The following is a 20,148-nucleotide window of genomic DNA, read 5'->3' on the forward strand; positions in this document are numbered from 1 at the left end:
AGGCAATCTCACCATGAAGACAAGTGTGTACCAATTTTCGTCCGTTAGATTAGCAAAACTGAAAGGCTGATAATAACCAGTGTCGATACAAATACAGGAACACAGACATTCCATCCAAGTGCAAACAAGCAGATTATCTGGAAGGCAGTCTAGTGGTGCACACGAGTGTTAAATGTGTAAACTTTCTGACCCAGTAGTCTACCTGAAAAACTGTAAATAACCTAAATGTCCACAAAGAAACGGCTAAATAAGTTACAGTCTATCCATACTAAGGACTAAAAACCAGAAGGCTCTCAAAAGAGATCGGGCAGGTGACCACGTAACCATACATAAAACATACTTAAATTCAAGAAGAAAAAGCAACATAGCCAGATTTATATGAACTTCTAGTGAACATTTAAAAGTCCTCTCTCTCCAATACATACAGATGCACATACGTGTGCACGTATGTTCCGAAAGGTCACGTGGGAGGCCGAAGAAACAAAGAGCCCCTCCTTTCCAGGTGTGATTATGTGTTATTACTGGGATCTCAGTGGGCACTACCGAAGCTCGAGTCCCTACTGACAAGCTACAAACTGACCTTGAGGTTGAGCACGCGGTGCGCCGAGTCACAGGCGGGAAAACTGGGAACGCTGGTGACGCGCGGGGCTGAGAGCGGCCACCAAGCCTGGCTGGATCCCTTCTCCACACGCGTTCATGCCAACTCCACACGCCGACAGGAGCCCGCAGGGCTGATCTGCGGGACCTCTTCTCAACCCCAAATCTGTCTGTTTACTCTTAAAACTGTAAACCCTCGCAGCTATCTGAGCTAGAAGCTCCTCAAGTTACAAGTTCCTGTGCCTACCTTGGTTAGCTGTGCACATAACAACATGACAGTCAAACCTCCGTCCAGCTTCCTTTTCTGAGAGGTCCAAGTCATTTACTTAAAGCTTGTTTCTTCCCTCAGGATTTCGACTCTAAAATAATTTACTAAATATAAAAACAGTTGTTTACACAAAGTTTAAGAAAACTTATTACTCCAACATTTTCGGGAAATATGTTTTGTTCCCAAAAGTTTGCTAAGAATAATTTTAACTAAAAGTGGAAATGAAAATAATGTGAGTGCTGCACAGACCTGCCAGAAGTTACTGCTCATTGCTATTAGAAATAAAAAATACATCACAGGGTTTCCCTGGTGGCGCAGTGGTTGGGAGTCCGCCTGCCGATGCAGGGGACACGGGTTTGTGCCCCGGTCCTGGAAGATCCCACATGCTGCGGAGCGGCTGGGCCCGTGAGCCATGGCCGCTGAGCCTGCGCGTCCGGAGCCTGTGCTCCGCAACGGGAGAGGCCACAACAGTGAGAGGCCCGCGTACCGCAAAAAAAAAAATACATCACAGCACCAACAATTCTGAGAGGGAAACTTTCAGACAAACTCCACCAACCAAAAAATCAAGAAACAAATAAATACATTCTAAAAACAACTGATACCCAAACCAAACCAGAACAGCCCGAAGGGGGTGGGGGGAAAGGTGGGTTAATCTCACTTACAGAAGAGATTTACACTTCCTAAACAAATAAGGGAGCAAACTGAATCCATCAGGGGCAGAAGAATAAGGGTGACCAAGGGGAGAGGGGTGTCCCAAGAGCAGCAGGAGAACTCGGTATGAGAACATCCGTCCCTGCCATCAGATACAGGAGAAGCAGGACAATATGACAGATGCTGGAAAAGCACGCCAGCAAATTAGAGCTCGTTCACGATTTCAGCGAGTAATAAAGACCTCTTAGCCTAAAACATTGCACAGGAGAATATCTACTGCAAGGTATTTCCATAAACCATCATACTCTAACAGTGACGTATTAGAAGCACTTCCGGTGAGCAAAGAGGACGACAGCAGTGTTACCTGTCCCGCTGCCACTACTCAGCACTGCCCAGGAAGCCCTCAGCCCACCTTAGATGAGAAAATGAAATCCATGTATAAATACTAGGGGGGGGGGAAGTATAAAAGCGTAATTACTCAGAAAATCCGGGTGATCTGATAATTAAAACGATTAGTGTCTAGCAAAAGAGCCAGGTACAAGATTAACATACCAAGGAACGCCAGTGATTTTCCTACAGGCTGTCAATCGACGAAAAAACCACCTTTTAAGAAATCCCGTTCATATTAGCAAGAAACATGACCTAAGAATAAGCCTAACAGAAAATAAACAAAACCACCACACACACATAAATGCACATACACGTACACAAACAACTGTAAAGCTTTCCTGAAGGACTTACGGCTAAAATAAAGAGAAACACCATGTTCAGGAATAGACAGCAGAAGGCCCCAACTTCTAATCCAAATTAATCTAGACGCTCAATACGATCTCCTGCCATGAAAACTCCAACAGAATTTTCCACAAAACTCGACAGGCTGACTTTCAATTTCCTATAGAAGACAAGTGTGAAATTTCTTCAAAAGCCATTGTAATTTTGAATCCCAAGAAAGATGGGGCTTGAGGTGAAAACACATAAAGCTGCAGTAATTAAAACAATGTTACAAAAAATAAAGGACATGCAAATTGGCCACCAAAACAACATCAAACTGATACAACTACTCTGGAGGGCAATTTTAAATTAAAAATGCGCACACCCTTCCATCCAGTTATTTTCCAGGTGCGCATACATAAGACACAGCACCCTGGGGAGTTCACTGCAAAGCCGGGTGTCTCAGAAGAACAAAGAGCTGCAAACAAGCTCAGGGTTCCTCAAGGAGGAAATGATGGGTGACCCGAAGGGCGGCAGAGAGGGAAGGTTAGGGAGACGGGCCCACCGGACACCACGGCGGAGAGACCGTTCGGAGCTTCTAGGGCATCTTGCTGATGGACAAAAGTTACAGCATTAGACCCCTGGTGTAAATGTTAAGCACACGCTGGCAGCGTTTTCCACACTCATCATCGTTACAATATACAAAATCGCAAGGTACAAAAACCTGAGGGTCCTGTTAAAAGGCAGGTTCTGGCTCCAGGGTCGAGGTGTCTGCATCTCTAACGGACTCCACGAGATGCTGACGCTGTGAGTCCATGGACCACTGAGCAGAGTGAGGGCACACGGATGCTCTGAAGGTTCCCGAAGACACTGATGCCAGGGGTTACTGAGCTGGGAAGGGGGCGGGGATGGGGAACCAGGAACGAGACCGTGAGCAGGGGTAAAAGGGGGCTTCGGCCTTATTTATAGTGTGGTCATTTACTGTCTGAGAACAATGAGGTTAAGTGCTGTGTAATTAAAAGCTGGGTTTAAAACACCCACACAGACCACTTCAGCGCGTACAGTTACTGGATCCTAGGGACCTCGCGGTGGTAAGGTCACAGGGCAGGTCAACACCGGCCGCTCTGCGCCTCGGACGATGCTCGTAACTGGCCAGATGGGCAGCCGCCGAGGGAAACTAACTGTTAAGCGGGTGGTGACAGCCCATCCCTACCGCAGAGGTACTCCTACAAACGTTATTTTAAATCAGGTGTTCTGTAGTGAGGTGGATGGACCTACAGTCTGTCATACAGAGTGAAGTAAGTCAGAGGAAGACAAATACCGTACGCTAACACATATATATGGAATTTAAGAAAAAACAAATGGTCATGGAGGACCTAGGGGTAAGACAGGAATAAAGACGCAGACCTACTAGAGAATGGACTTGAGGACACAGGGAGGGGTAAGGGTAAGCTGGGACGAAGTGAGAGAGTGGCATGGACATATACACACTACCAAACGTAAAATAGATAGCTAGGGGGAAGCAGCTGCATAGCACAGGGAGATCAGCTCGGTGCTCTGTGACCACCTAGAGGGATGGGATAGGGAGGGTGGGAGGGAGGGAGACATAGGAGGGAAGAGATATGGGGACATATGTATATGTATAACTGATTCACTTTGTTATGAAGCAGAAACTAACACACCATTGTAACGCAATTATACTCCAGTCAAGATGTTAAAAAGATAAATAATCAGGTGTTCTGTTTCTTTTGAAATTTTAAGTCTAGTCAGCTTATTAAAAGTAAACAACTGCTATTTTTATCTGAAGTAGCATCTATGCAACATAAGTCAGGCGTTTTTCCGCATGGCCTACCGTGCTCCGTCTCTACTGAATATTCCTGCTCCTTAATCCTTCCAGAGGAAATCCTCCGTAACTACGGAAGAGTTAACGAGCACGCAGCAAGGCCCCTTCTATAATGACAACCAGGAAAATGTCTCCAGGCCCGGCCCTGGCAAGTGAGGGGACCTGAACCCGAAGCTCCACGAACGCCAGGTAAAGCGGCCTCTCCGCCGGCCTCTCGGGAGACAGTGTGAGGCAGCCGCCGCCCCACTGTGCGCCGAGGAGCCATCTCACTGCTCACTGGAGGAGCTCTCTGCACAACCAGAGGTACGCAAGTGGCCACGCAGGTTAGCACTGGGACTTGTCGATTTTATTCCATACGAGGGCCAAGAGAGACTTTGGTGGAAATGCATTCGTGAACTCGTAATAAATTAACTGGGAAAAAGTCTCAAGTCTAGTGGTGAATCACCCTGTACAGACACGGCAATGATGAAATCTGAAAGAAACTCTGACTTACTCAACTGGTCCTGGTCGCAGTCACAGTCATTAAAGGGTGCTATGAGGATCGAACTTAAAAAGCAGCACCTCTGAAAAGGCAGAAGATACTTTCTTTCTTTAAACTTACTCATCCTAGCGGAGAAATCATCTGGGAACTGACCCTTGAGCTGAGCGTTGCTGAGTAGTTGCTAGAAAGTGTTCACTGCCAACAGGGTATAGCCGAGGGTGAGCAACTGTGTGTGTGTGTGTCTGTGTGTGGGAGAGAATGAGAGCATCAGCCCGGGGGGGCAAGAGGGACTCATGAAGCAGAAACAAACCCCACAAAGTCAAGACAGGGAGGGGGGCATGCAACAAAGTATCACCGGGCATGACACCCCTACCACACAAAAAAACTCTTAAAAATTGAAGGACATAGAACCAAAATCTGATAGAAAAGTGGGAAAAGTAATCTGAACAGGCAATTCATACAAAAAGATATAAAAATATCAATGTACATATTAAGATGTCACGAAAAGACACGAAACAGATCAAACATACGAAAACATACTGAAACTCACTATTAGAGAAATTCAAGTTAAAAACAGAGATAACATCTATCAAATTAGGGGAAAGGGTGACAACAGGTACACTCAGTTGGTGAGACTGTGGGGAATCGGCCATTCTCATACCCTGACCCTGGGGGTGCAAACTGGGACAACCTTCCTGAGAGTCCGGCCAGAGCTGACGAAACTACGCCTGCGCTCCTGAGCCAGCAACACCCCACCTCCAGGGGCCCCCGCTGAAGGCAAACCCCCAACAGCGTAAACCCACACACGCGCACGGTTACTCGCTGCAGCACTGACTTTGGGTGCAAAAGGCTGGAAGCATTCTAAACGCCACACAGGACAGTGGTTTTATAAACTACGGTGCACCCACGGTGTTGCTCCCGTGCAGCTATTTTTAAAATGAGGATGACCTGTATGATTCACGGTGATTCCCTAGACTGACTGGTAAGTGAAAAACGCAAGGCAGAGCGTGGATAACATGCTAGTCTTCTGGCAAGAAAGAAAAGGATGCAGGAAAATACACAGGTATCTGATTTGTACCAAAAACAAAAAACAAAAAAACACCCTGGAGGACAAACCAGAAACTAAAGAGACTGGCCACCCACAGAGGGTGGGGGGAAAGGAGTGGAGAGCATGATGCGGGAACGGAGCAGTGGGGATGAGGTGCGACGGGCGCTGTGTGGGCACCTCTCTGTACAGCCCTCACTGCTAGAGCCTAATGTTTTACATGCCCCCCAAACAGACAACGAACTACTGATGGGATGTGGGGTAACCCAAATGGAACACAAGCTGTAACAAGTGAACCTACCTGTACTACAAATGATCAACCACCCAGGCGGAGGCGGAAGGAAAAGGTAACTTTGGAACACACTGTTTTACTGGGACTCCGAACGGCGAAAGACAAAAAGAACCGTACACAAAAACTACGGAGTCTAGGAGTCGGCAAACTACTTCTACAAAGGGCCAGACAGTCAATATCTTCAGCTCTGCTGGCCATATGGTCTCTGTTGCAACTACTGAAGTCTGCCACTGAACTGAGCAAGGACCACAGGCAACACAGAAACAAATGGGCAGGTGTGTTCCAATAAAACTTTATTCACAAAAACAGGAAGTGGCCAGAATGGGCCCGTAGGCCAGAGTCCACTGGTGCCTGACCTGGTTTAGTAAAGCTGTTCTCAGAGGGTTCCCGTTAGCAATTCTGAAACCACACGTACGTGCACACAAGAGTTGAGCAGACGTATAACAGACAACGAGGACCAGATTTCTCACCGTTGGAGACAGAAGTTGCAAATAAGGAAAGAAGGACAGTTAGAACGAATAGCATGCTGTTGGGCTGGAAATGGAGGTTATCACATGAACCCTTGTTCTGTCAGTACAGACACAGACAGAACGACATAAAGATGTGTAGGTATGCGCGGGCAAGTACACGAACACACATGTATTTCCACAGCTCTGTCCACGGGGAGGGTCCAGACGCAATGACACGTCGGTGGCAATGAGCACGCCCAGTGGCCAGATCTGGGTTTCTAACTGCCATGCTCCAATGACACTAAGCGGGGCTCTTTGGAGAGGCGGCTGATTCCACGGCTGGGGCAGGGAAAATTCAAGATGAGCCCTGAGCCTGCTGTGGTGGCTGAAAATAAAGACATGCCCCAAAGAGGGGGTGGGGAACTTCACAAAAGGACACGGGAGTTTCCAGTGGCCAAAGCTAGAGCCACCTGATTAACAAGACAAGGGCATGAGATTCTAACCCACTGAATTTTCTTAAACTGTGATTCCATAAAGATATAAATCACTGAATGAGTGATATACAGGGAAGAAGCGACAGCTCTTCCTTACAGAAAAACTCCAATAAAGAAACGGAAGAAAAGGAGAAGCCACTATCAGGTAAACTCCTGCAGACAAGACTCACCAATGGAATGTTAGAGTGACTGGGAGAAAGCTGAAGGAGAAAAAATGTATTTGTATTGTCTAAAAGTCATCTCCCCCGAGATACATATTAATTACAAAGCGGGGAAACCCGGCAGACACCGCTTCAACCAAGTGATGGAGATTATGTCAGCAACAGTGAGATAACATCCCACACCCCTCCTCCTGGTGTGATGCCTTGAGAAGGTGTTATGGGCTGAACTGTGTCCTCCAAAACCCGTATGTTGAAGTCCTAAGCCCCAACGCCTCAGAAAGTGACTGTATTTGGAAACGGGGCCTTTAAAGACGTAATTAAGTTAAAATGAGGGTGTTGGAGTGGTCCTGATGCAATGTGACTGGGGTCATTACAGGAGGAGGAAATCTGGACAGACACCGGGATGTGCGTGCACGGAGGGATGACCCTGTGAGGACACAGGGTGGAGGCGGCACCTACCGGCCAAGGAGAGAGGCCTCGGGAGAACCAGCCCTGCCGCGATCTTGATCTTGGACATCCAGCCTCCAGGCTGTGAGGGAATAAAGGTCTGCGGCACTCTGTTACGGCGGTCCTGGCAGATTAACACAGAAGGCCACTGCATCACTTCCATGGAATTCTTGCCCAAAGGGGTACTAACCTGAATCTCATCATGAAAAAACACAGGAAAGTCCAACTTAGGGCCATTCTAGAAAACAACTCACAGATGCTCTTCAGAAGTGTCTGGGTGATACAAGGAAAAGACGGAGGATCTGTTACAGATCAGAGGAGACGCCGGCGACGTGACCACTGAATGCAGCGCTGCACCCTGAACAGAAAAGGACATGAGTGGGGACACGTACGGCCTGAGGAGGGTCTGCACTTTGTCCCCACGGTAATTCCCTGACGTTGACAACAGTGCTGCGGTGACAAAGTCGGGTGGAGGGCAAACAAGAACTCTTTCCCATTTCTGCAACTTTCCTGTATCATTTCCTTTATTCTTCCCAAATAAAAAAGTTAAAAGCTTTGGTGTTTTAATTGTGACAGCCACTGAGCTATTTCAGTAGGGGAACGCTGGAACAGTTTTAAATTTTACAACGATCACCCTGGGAGCAACACAAACTGTCTCTCAGTTACAAACGACTTGGTCCCCTTTTGTGACTCTAGAGCTGGACCACCGCCCTACCCCGGCCGACCTGAGGTCAGGCTTTGCCAGCAGAGGGCGCTGGAGGGTCGCCGCCAGGAGTGTTCCTTCCTTCTCCCTCCTCCTGGAGTGTGGCCGGGTCACCGTGCCCGGCAGGTCGGCCCCACCTCTTGTCCCTCCCGTGCAACCTGAGGGCTGGTGTGTGCAGCTGCTGCTTTGTGTGCAGGAGTCTTCGCTGAGCCCACCAGCTCGCACTTCCTGACACCTCTTGATGTGAAACGCCCCCAGCCCCCAACAACCGGCGGGTGGCTCTTTTTTTTTTTTTTTTTTGGAATTTCTTTTTTTTTTTTTTTAAACATCTTTATTGGAGCATAATTGCTTTACAATGGTATGTTAGTTTCAGCTTCACAACAAAATGAATCAGTTATATATATACATATGTTCCCATATCTCTTCCTGCTTGCGTCACCCTCCCTCCCACCCTCCCTATCCCATCCCTCCAGGCGGTCACAAAGCACCGAGCTGATCTCCCTGTGCTATGCGGCTGCTTCCCACTAGGTATCTACCTTACGTTTGGTAGTGTATACATGTCCATGCCTCAAATACCGTATGCTAACACATATATATGGAATTTAAGAAAAAAAAAATGTCATGAAAAACCTAGGGGTGAAACAGGAATAAAGACACAGACTTACTAGAGAATGGACTTGAGGCTATGGGGAGGGGGAAGGGTAAACGGCGGCGGGTGGCTCTTCGCGGCACAGTGACCCAGCCCGACGCACACACGTCCCGCCTCGCCTTCCTGGCTGGTCACACCCACCACCGTCCAGTCGCCTTTAACCAACCAGACACCGTCACTACCAAGAGAGCGAGATGAACACGAGCTATTACGCTCAGGGTGGGGAATTTCCAAAAGTAAAGCAAACTTTACTCATCAGGTTAGAGGAAAAGAAGCTAATTCACTCGCTGATTATTCCCATTCAAAAGCACCGTCTAGTCTAGCCTAATTTTTTGTCCAGTGTGCAAATTTAATTTAACCCTTATTCTAGCATTGTTAACCGTGGAGCTCCTAGGAACAATTCCTCCCTCTTTTATCGGATTCAAAACAAATGTAACTAAACTCAATGCGCAAAACTGTGTCAGATGTGCAGAAACTAACTGCAGAATGAAGAGGAAACAAGGGGAAAAAAGTAGAAAAAGTACAAGAATGGAGAGTAACCTGGAATACACAAGATAAAGGTACAGAAATGCAACAAATATTTATACTAAACGGGCCAACAGTTCTACAGAATTTTCTGATTTTGTGTTTTCATTTAAGTGATGAACTAAAAAAAATAATCCAATCATTAAGTCTAATTACTACTCTTCTTAAGGGTTAATTTGCCACTGAAAGACATCGTCTACAACTGGTGTGGGATGGAGAATGTATTTAGGGAGGAGCCGAAGATCTTTCCCCCTTTCAACAGCCACTTGTGTGAGTGTCAAGTCTAAGAAACACGCTAGAAAAAGACCAGAGGGAGGGCTATTTTGCTGTTCACAGGGGCGGGGAGAGAGTAACGCTAAGACTAATCATGGAGAACACATAAAAACCTGAGCAGATGCAACAGCCTGAGCCATCGCTTCCTCCTGGGAGGGGGCGGCAGGTGTCAGGGACCAGAGCCCTCGGACCGCTGACCAGGAGAAGCATGACGGGGTGACCAAGGTCTGTGTTTGCAACACGAATTGCTCTTAAAGGGGGTGATTACCACCCGCCTTGCAGGGATGGGAGGAGAGCTGAGCGAAGGTCCTAGAGTCTTGCACTTCGTCATAATTCAACAGTAGCCTCTCTTAGTCTCACCTACTGTATCCTCGTGTGTAGAATCGGAAGAGGGTGGATCAGGCAATATTACTGCCCAGGACCTTTCTCGCTGTAATAGTCTATGAGTCTATGAAATGTAGGGAGCGACCTGTGTTCTCCTAGGACTAACAACACGAGTGTTACACTGTTTTCTCTCCCCTTTATCTAAACCTGACAGTCTCTAAGTGACTGAAAACCCAAGCTCCACAAAAATTATGCGGCTTACTTATGCTGGTTTCCTAAGGAGATGATGGCAAACTCTTAGAACATGCACAGAGAACAAAGGCATTTCAAACACCAAAAAGGTTAAGAGAGCAAAGAAAGCATGCTAAGCAACAAGAAAGACAAGTCATGGAAAAAGAGACAAGTTTTAAGAAAAAGAAATGAAATTTTCATTTTCACCAGTATGGTGGACAAAATACAGTAACAAGTCCTTGTAGTACAATAAACATAGAAACACAAAGCTAAGTTAAGATATTTTTAAAATACTTTTTAAAATGCATCACTCACAAGCTGGCAAGTAGGAAAATCTTGAAGAATATAAAGATGAAAACCCACCAACGGAGCAAGAGAAGCACCATCTGAAGCCAGATGATGCCCTACTGATGCTCTCAAGGTCAGGGGACAAAGCCCGTGAGGTGGGACGTGAGGACAGAGACCCACACGAACGGACGAGATGCCAGGCTTCACTCTCAAGCAGAGGGGTGACCAGGGAACAGAGTAAGGAAACGCGTCTGTCTTCACTGACCTTGGTTGTAGGAGGGAGCTGGCGAGAGAACGGGAGAGAATCCTCACCCACATTCCAGCCTTAGAAGCAGAATAAAGGCCCTGCCTCCTCTCAAGACCGGAGGAACTAAGGGAGCACAGGGACGGCAGGAGGTTGTCAACTTCCCCAATGCCCTAAAAATATCAGAATCTTCAGTAGGAGCCAAGAAACCCCAAACCACAGGAAAAGTCACCAAAAGCCGCAACTCAGATGTACCAGGATCTGTGCAGGAGGGAAGCCACGGGGCATCTGACGGATGGAAGCAGGAGAACGCCAACACCATCGGCGGGTCCCACTGGAGAACAGAGCAGGCCCGCGAGAGCGTCTGCCAGAAGCAGCAGGAACCTCTGCACACTCAACCCACAGGTGAGCATGGAGTCCGGAGTCGGGTCTCAGTGGTCTGGAGCTGTCTAAGCCTTAAGAGTTCTTGAGACCAACCAGGCAAAGCTCCTTTCCACTCACGAAAAATGCTGGAAGTAGACTACAAATTGAGCAGGAGACGACAGCTGGGGCAATGGACAGAGGAGCTTTCAGCCAGGTGAAAGCTGAAGGGTGAGGATGGCAGGACAGAGCCACGATGGCAGATACAAGGCCATGTATCAAAAATGACAGAAGAGGGAGCTCTGGAGCTGTGCCTTGAGAAAACCTCTCCTGACCCGTCCCCCTTCCTAATGAACAGAGACTAATTTCAAATAAAAACGAACAACAGAAAAAGGATGGTGGTTGAATCTCATACAAACGTATTGCAAGCAAAAAAAAAAAAAAAAAAAAAAAGATGAATAGGACGATCCCACAAGCAATGAAAGCACACAGGAAGACATGCTCTTGAAACAGATAAGCTGCTCCCTAATACTTCAAAACACAAACCAAGAGTCAATTCTCTGTAATGGCGGGAAGACTGAACGGGTCATGAGAACACACACAGATAACATTTATGAAAAATGAATTGAAAAAAAAAACAAACGAACTACCTAAACACAGCGCTTACAAAAGCCAGGGAAAGGGTTAAATCTCACAAACTACAACCCTAAGGTGTAAGAACTGCTTCCTGGCTTGAGGGCACTGCCCAACCCCCAAAGCTATGGCTGCAAAATTAGTGGCTGGAAAAAACAGAGCCTTACCAGCTAAAGGTGCCGGGTATCAGAGTTCAGAGCTGGGGAAGCAACCAGAAATTTAGAGTTTTCAGACAGCACCAGAACTGCAGAAGAAGGGACACTCCAATTCAGAGCATAAAATGCTGATACCCCTGGCTGACAGCTGAACCACATATGCTCAAAGGAAACCACCAGCGGCCTGGGGAAAACGCAGTCAGTGAGAAATCTTTTGAAAGAGGAACATGAAGCCAAATCTATGAATGTGATGCCCTTTCGCAGCTGTGCTCGGGACGCACAGGGACGCAGAATGCTCTAAACGTCAGAGTGCAAAGCCCAACGCTGGCAGATCAGCTAGAACCCAGAGAAATCCTCAGAAGAGACAAGAACAGGGAGAAGGAAAGTCCATTTCTACTGAGATGCTTGGCCAACTTCCAAATCTTACAGGCACAGGGCGCCAGAGTAAAGAAACATCAGTGGAAAGACAAAAGAACAGAGCAGATATATATAAGCAGACACCTATCACAGTAAAAACGAAATTTATAGTTTGACTCCAAGCATTTAACTGTCTGCTACAATAAAACCCCAATAATCCTCAGAAGAACACAAGAGTCCAGGGTCATTACAACATGTCCAGTTTTCAACCAGACAAGCAAAACCACAGTAAAGTCTGACCCGTACGCAAGTAAGAAGACAGTCAACAGAAGCTGACTCCAGGTGAGCTCGGATGCTGGATTTAAGAGACTTCAAAGCAGCCAACAAACAGTTCAACGAATTTGGAAAATATGCTCAAACGATTGAAAGAAAATATGATAGCAGTGAGTAAACAAATACAGCAATGTCAACAGAGAAACAAATGAACAAACAGTAAAATGAACTCAGTAGATTAGCTAAACAACAAATTGATGCTTTCTTCTAACAGCTGTAATGAACTTGAATATAGAAGAATCTGAAAAAAAGAAAGAAAAAGAGACGGTCGAAAGATGAATAGAATTTTCAATGATGTGTGACAACAGGAAGCAGCACACTAACTGGAATCCCAGAAGAGAAAGGAAAAAATTTTCTGAAGACACAACATCTGAAAAATCCCCCAATGCTCAACATACCTTAAGCAGAATAAAAACAAATAAAACGACTAAGACACATCTTAGTCACACTGCTAAAAGCCAAAGATAAAATCTTGAAATCAGCCAAAGAAAAATGATGTATTATACACAGGAAAACAAAAACAATAATGATAAGAACATAAACTGACTTCTCATTAAGAAACTATGGAAGTCTGAAGACACTGGGACCAAATATTCAAATTGCTGAAGAAGGAAAACAAAACAAAACAAAAACCCTGTCAACCAAGAATTCTAGTATCCAGCAAAACTATTCTTTAAAATTGAGGGTGAAATGAGGACATTTTCAAATAGAAAACCATTTATCTATCACCAGCGGATCTGACTACAGGAAATGCTAAAGAAAGTTCTTGAGTCTGAATGGAAATCACACGACATGGCAACTTAAGTTTACAGGAAGAAATAAAGCCAGAAACAGTCACTATGTAGGTACAGTAGGTCCTCTGTATTCGCAGGTTCCACATCCATGGATTCAACCAATAGTGGATTGAAAATATTCAGGGAAAAAAATTTCCAGAAAGTTCCAAAAGGTAAAACTTAAATTTGCCACACACTGGCCACCATTTACATAGCATTTACACTGTATTAGATATAAGTCATCTAAGAGATGATTTAAAGAGGATGTGCACAGGTTATATGCAAGTACTACACCATTTTATATGAGAAACTTGAGCATATGCAGATTTGGGTATCCACATGGGGTCCTGCAACCAATCCCATGTGGATACTAAGGGATGACTATATATGTAATATACAATTTCTTAGCCATTATAAAAGATGACAGCTTAAAGCAAAAATTACAACACTACTGATGAGTTTACAAGGTATATCAATGTAATACTGAAGATAAGAGAGAGAAATGAAAATATACTACAGAACAAACTATTTAGATGAAATACATATGACAATACTACTAAAGGTAAAAGGCGGGAAACTGAAATATACTATTGAAGAAATTCTGGGTTTTACCTGAGGTGATTCAATACCAATGCTAAGTAGATTGGGATAAAGCTAAAATGCATCTTGCAATTCCTAGAGAGCAACCGCCCTCCCCCTGCCCCCCAAAAAGCAAAGCAATATAGCTAGAAAACCAACATCAAAATTAAAGTGAGAATTTTAAACTTTGACTAACATGAAAACCAAAAAAGGAAGAATAAAGACAAACAAAAATCTCTTCCTAAAAAAGTGCAAAATGGTAGACCTAAAATACAACCATACCAATAATTACTTTAAATGTAAACAGACTAAACGTTCTAATCAAAAGGCAAAGACTGGTAATTTTTTTTTTTTAAGCAAGAACCAACTACATTCTAGTTTCAAAAGCAGCACTTTATAAAGACAGAAACAAACTAAAAGGCTGAATAAATACATACCAAGGCTGGAATGGATATATTAATATAAAACAAAATAGACTTCAAGAAGTATTACTACAGACAAAAAGGGACATTTCACAATGATGTTAAAAGATCAACAGAACACTATATTGGTATACTTATACCAATATAATAAATACACACACATGTAATGACAGTGCATCAAAATGTGTGAAACAAAAACAGAAGAGAGACAAATGCATTTTCATAGTTGGATATCCTAACATACCCCTCAATAATCGTTCAAACCAGATTTTTAGAAACAGTACAAATACAGGAGACCCAAATAACAGCATTAACCCTAACTTAGCTGATATTTATGAAACATTCCACTGATAACTGAAGAATTATATAAACTTTTTAAGGGCACAGAGAACATTCACCAAGATGGATCAAATACTGTGCCACAAAACATGTCTAAAGAGATTCCAAAAAAAATAAATCTAGAGAAAATGTTTTGACTACAATGGAATTTAAAGATCAAAATTAAAACATCTAGTGAAACCTAACATACCTGAAAATTAAACAACCTAATTCTAAACAACCCATGGGTCAAAGAAATCACAAGGGAAATTAAAAAATATTTTGAACTAGATTAAAATGAAAGCATATCGGGCTTCCCTGGTGGCGCAGTGGTTGAGAGTCCGCCTGCCGATGCAGGGGACACGGGTTCGTGCCCCCGTCCGGGAAGATCCCACATGCCGCAGAGCGGCTGGGCCCGTGAGCCATGGCCGCTGAGCCTGCACGTCCGGAGCCTGTGCTCCGCAACAGGAGAGGCCACAGCAGTGAGAGGCCCGCGTACTGCAAAAAAATAAAAAATAAATAAAATGAAAGCATATCAAATTTTGCAGGATATACCAAAGAAGGGCTTGAAGGAAATTTATAGCATTACATGTTCTTATTAGGAAGCAAGAAAACTCTTAAATCAATGACCTAAACTTCCACCTTATAAAACTAAAAAGAAAAGCAAATTAAATCAAAATGAGATGAATAATAAACAATTATCTGCCAATGAATCCAACACTTTAAAGTAAATTCCTTTAAAGACACAACACCAAAACTCAAGAAGAAATACCAATTCTGAATAACTTCATATCCATTAAAGATAGTGAATTCATAACCTAACTCAACAGAAGAAAATTTCAGTACCAGATGGCTTCACTGATAAATTCTAGTAAACATTGATGAAGGAATCAAAACCAATTTCAGAAAGTGAGAGAGGGGAATGCTTCCTAACTCCTTTTATGAGACCAGCATAATTCTTGACAGGAAACAGAAGAGAAAATTACAGACCCATTTACCTTATGAACACAGAGACAATAATTCCTCAAGGCATTAACATAGATTAAAAGGACCAAACATCCTCAGATCAAAAGTACATCATATCCACACTTAGACCCACTGTAGTAAAACTGCAGAACTGTCAAGGGTAAGAAATCTTAAACTACCAGAAACTCAGATGACTTATAAAGAGGGGCGGATTTTTTTCATCAGCTGCAAAGCTAATAAATCTTAATTGTCAACCAATAAAATGTATACCCAGTTAAAAAGCCATTAACAATATAATAGTAAGATTACCTTTAGACATATAAATATCAAGAATTTATCATCTCAAATCCTAACTAAAATAATCATTCAAAGATGTAATGAAATCTACTCCTAAATATATACTCAAGAGAATTGAAAGTATATGCACACATAAACACTTCTGTATAAATGTTCTATAAATGTTCTATATAAATGTTCTATAAATGTTCTATATAAATGCAAGATTACTCATAACACACACCAAAATAGAAACAACTCAAATATCCATCAATCAATGAATAGTCAAAATGTGGTCTAGTCACAAAATGGAATATTATTCAGCCATAAAAAGAAGTAATGCACTGACACACTCTACAACGTGGATGATCCCTGAAAACAGGCTAAATTATTAGCATATCAGAAAAGAAGTCAGACACAAAGACCACATACTGTATAATTCCATGTAAGTGAAATGTGCAGTACAGACAAATTCATAGAGAAAGTAGATTTAGTGCTTGCCAGGGGTGCAGGCTTACAGGGGTGGGGACTGACAGTCAATGGGTAAGGAGTTTCTTTCTGAGGTGCAGAAATGTTCCAAAATTAGATAACGGTAAAAGTACAATTTTGTAAACATATTAAAAACCACAGAACTGTATCCTTTAAAAAGAGGGATTCTAGGCCTTCCCTGGTAGCGCAGTGGTTGAGAGTCCGCCTGCCGATGCAGGGGACACGGGTTCATGCCCCAGTCTGGGAAGATCCCACGTGCCGCGGAGCAGCTGGGCCCGTGAGCCATGGCCACTGAGCCTGTGCCGTCCGGAGCCTGTGGTCCGCAACGGGAGAGGCCACAGCAGTGAGAGGCCCGCGTACCGCAAAAAAAAAAAAAAAAAAAACAAAGAGGAATTCTATGGTATCCAAATCATATCTCAAAAAAGAAAATAGAAAAGCAAAGAAAGTAAGGTGCAATTCAGGAGCAAAAGTCAGCCCACACAGAATGAAAGGGATAAGTGAAATGGCATTCAAATGTAAAGTTAGAAAATTTAAATAACCTGTGATTTAAAAAAAAATTGTTGGTTTATTTCTGAAAGATAAAACAAATACTAGAAAATAATCTTGACCTAGTGGAAGTGAGGTTGGAGATTTCAGTGAAGAATTAATAGTGACTATGTCCTTGTTATGTCCTCAAGGAAGACATATAAAACTTAATTAACTATTAACTACATATCCCATTTCTGGTACATTAAAAAGAATAGAAATATTCTCAATGAGCATAAGACACAGGGAGTAGATATACTCAAAAGGTAAATAATACATACGTCCCTGTCACATTTCAGAAGAAATCACTGAATGATTTGATCACTCAGATTAACAGTTAAGCAGAACCTAAAGAAATTAATGGCAACCACAAGGTCAGACAAAGAATCTGTATCATCCAACCAGCAAAAGAATAAATACCCAATCCATACAGAAAAATCTGTCAGACCAACAGACAATTGAAAAATAAATAAAGGATAAACAGCAAAGATGAACTCTAAATCCCAAAATAAACCCTTTTACAAGATCACAAGAGGAAACCTCCAGAATTAAGGTTTCATAAAGACCATTCTCTGGCCATGGGGTAACTCAATTAGAAGATACATAGTAAAGAAAAAGATTTTCACCTTAAAAATATTTAAATTTAAGTACATTTAAGTACTCAAAAAGACAAAATCCTTGTGGCTGTAAATTTTTTTAATACATTTTGGATTTTAAAACATATGAATAAATATCCTAAACAAAAAAATAAGTGAATTTATTTTTAATAAACAGAGAAAAATCTAAAGATACTGAAGATTTAAAAAATAAAGCAAACGTAAACGATGTGGCTAAAGCTGTACGTACAAGGTAATTGTACAGCCTTCACTAAAGAACAAGATGAGCTGTTCAACTCAGTAAGCTCGGAAAAGAGCCAGATAACGCCAAGAGGGCGGAAGGAAATAAAGAGCAAGAAATAAAGTAGAAAGCAAAGATACAAAGCATCAGGAAAATAAAAAACTGATTCTGACAAAGAATCAAATGAGATAAAATATCTGTAAGTAAAAAGGCACAAATAAACCAAAAGGCGGGCTTCCCTGGTGGCGCAGTGGATGAGAGTCCGCCTGCCGATGCAGGGGACACGAGTTCGTGCCCCGGTCCGGGAAGATCCCACATGCCGCGGAGCGGCTGGGCCCGTGAGCCATGGCCGCTGAGCCTGCGCGTCCAGAGCCTGTTGCTCCGCAAGGGGAGAGGCCACAGCGGTGAGAGGCCCACATACCGCAAAAAAAAAAAAAAAAAAAAAAGAAAACCAAAAGGCATGTTAAAGGTATATAATCATAGATCCAGTACAGGTTTTTAAATATCCTAAAATACTCTAATATAAAAAACTTTAGGCCACAATTGACTTAAGAAATAGAAAACACCGATAAAGAAACACAAGGTAATTCTCTAATGAATAATCAAATAGCTCCTCTCCCATCTTAAAAGGAAACAGAAGTCCAGAAGATTTTATAGGCAGGTGAAACAAAATCTTCAGAAACAGAAAATCAAAACACAGAAAATCCAGGGATTCTGTAACTGTTCCATAGTAGGAAAAAATATTAAGTTGGTTACCTTTTCAAGTGACTATTATAAGCCTGATTATGAAAAGAATTTAACAATGTACGTAATAACACACTGTGACTAAGTAGGGTTTATCCCAGAAATGCAAGGATGGCTTAACATCAGATGATATATTAATATACTACATTAAAATATTAAAAGGAAAGAGGGGGTCAAATGACAATCTCTAATGAATGCAGAAAGCACATCCCATACAATTCGTTAACCGTTCAGGATTAAGAACTCCTCACATGCTAGAAATAAGAGAACTTTAACCAGAAATAACAGAACTTTAACTTTAAAACAGTATCTTAGCAGGACTTCCCTGGTGGTCCAGTGGGTAAGACTCTGCGCTCCCAATGCAGGGGCCCAGGTTCGATCCCTGGTCAGGGAACTAGGTCCCACATGCTGCAACTAAGGCATGGCACAGCCAAAAATAAATATTTTTTAAACAAAGGTACTTTAGCAACTATCTACAACTTTTACTTAATAATAAAATTTTATAGAACTTTCAGAATTAAAAATAAAATAACGCCTGGGGGCTTCCCTGGTGGCGCAGTGGTTAAGAACCCGCCTGCCAATGCAGGAGACATGGGTTCGAGCCCTGGTCCGCGAAGATCCCACATGCCGCGGAGCAGCTAAGCCCGTGTGCCACAACTACTGAGCCTGCGCTCTGGAGCCCGTGTGCCACAACTATTGAAGCCCGCGCGCCTATAGTCTGTGCTCCACAACAAGAGAAGCCACCGCAACGAAGAGAAGCCCCCACTCGCCACAACTACGGAAAACCCGCGCACAGCAACGAAGACCTAACGCAGCCAAAAAATAGATAAAATAAATTTTTTTAAAAATTCCTTGTTGTTAGTAACTGATATTCAACATCGTACCAAATGGTCCCAGCCAAAGTGATAAAGTAACAGGTACGAATTTGAAGAGGAAGAAAAATATAATCTCCCCTATTTGCACAAGATATAGTTATCTACATATAAACCCAAAAGAATCTATGAATTTTCAACCAAGATAGTTTGACAAGGTTGCTAGATATAAACATGAAGCATAAACAGCCTTCCTGTGCACAAGTATTAACTAGTTAGAAAATATAACTTTAAAGAGATCTCTCTAACAAGAGCAACAAGAAACTATAGTTTCTAGGAATAAATCTAAGAAAGACTGAAAAACTTTTAAAAAGTGCGTAGCAAAACATACCGAAGAACCAAAAGGTGGGGAGAGGGGGAGAGGATCCCATTCGAGCTCCTGCCCGGCCTCCCTCTCTCTCCTGATTCGTTAATTTCCCCTTCCTATTAGCTTTCTCCCAGCCTCACACAACATACTATAATTTCCCCTATCTTAAAGCAAACAAACTCTAGAGCCTACCTCGCCCTCCTGGTTCCCTTTTCGAAAAACCGGTCCTGGGAACTGCCTACAGTCATCACCCCCAATTCCTCTTTTCCCATGCTCTCACGAGCCCACGTCCGGTGGAGCCCCTGGACGCCCCCAAGCAGCTGCTGCCACATCTAGTGGTCAATTCTAGGTCCCCACGACAGCACCGAACACTGAGTCGTTCCCTCCTTGAATGTTCATCACCTGCTTCCAGCGCACCACTCTCCCTTGCTATTTTCCTGGCCACGCCTCTTCTTTTACTGCATCTTCATCTCAGGTTCTATATAAGAATGTCCCCACGATCTAACCTTCACATTTCTTCTCTACC

General features: G+C 43.3%; 1 protein-coding gene across 2 annotated transcripts in view; it reads right to left on the bottom strand.

Moving 5' to 3' along the window:
* CDYL (chromodomain Y like) overlaps positions 1 to 20,148 on the bottom strand; it is a 152,239-nt gene that overhangs the window by 116,914 nt on the left and 15,177 nt on the right. The window contains exons 2-3 of one of the 2 annotated variants that reach the window (XM_049715575.1): positions 7,694 to 7,797; positions 7,452 to 7,563 (exon numbers count right to left, since the gene is read on the bottom strand). The exons of the other annotated variant lie outside the window; for it this stretch is intronic. Coding sequence (XP_049571532.1) covers positions 7,452 to 7,563; positions 7,694 to 7,797 — 216 coding nt within the window. The remainder of the gene's footprint in view (positions 1 to 7,451; positions 7,564 to 7,693; positions 7,798 to 20,148) is intronic. 2 annotated transcript variants of the gene reach the window in all.

Source organism: Orcinus orca, chromosome 10, assembly GCF_937001465.1.
Source record: "Orcinus orca chromosome 10, mOrcOrc1.1, whole genome shotgun sequence".
Classification (NCBI taxonomy): Eukaryota; Metazoa; Chordata; class Mammalia; order Artiodactyla; family Delphinidae; genus Orcinus; species Orcinus orca.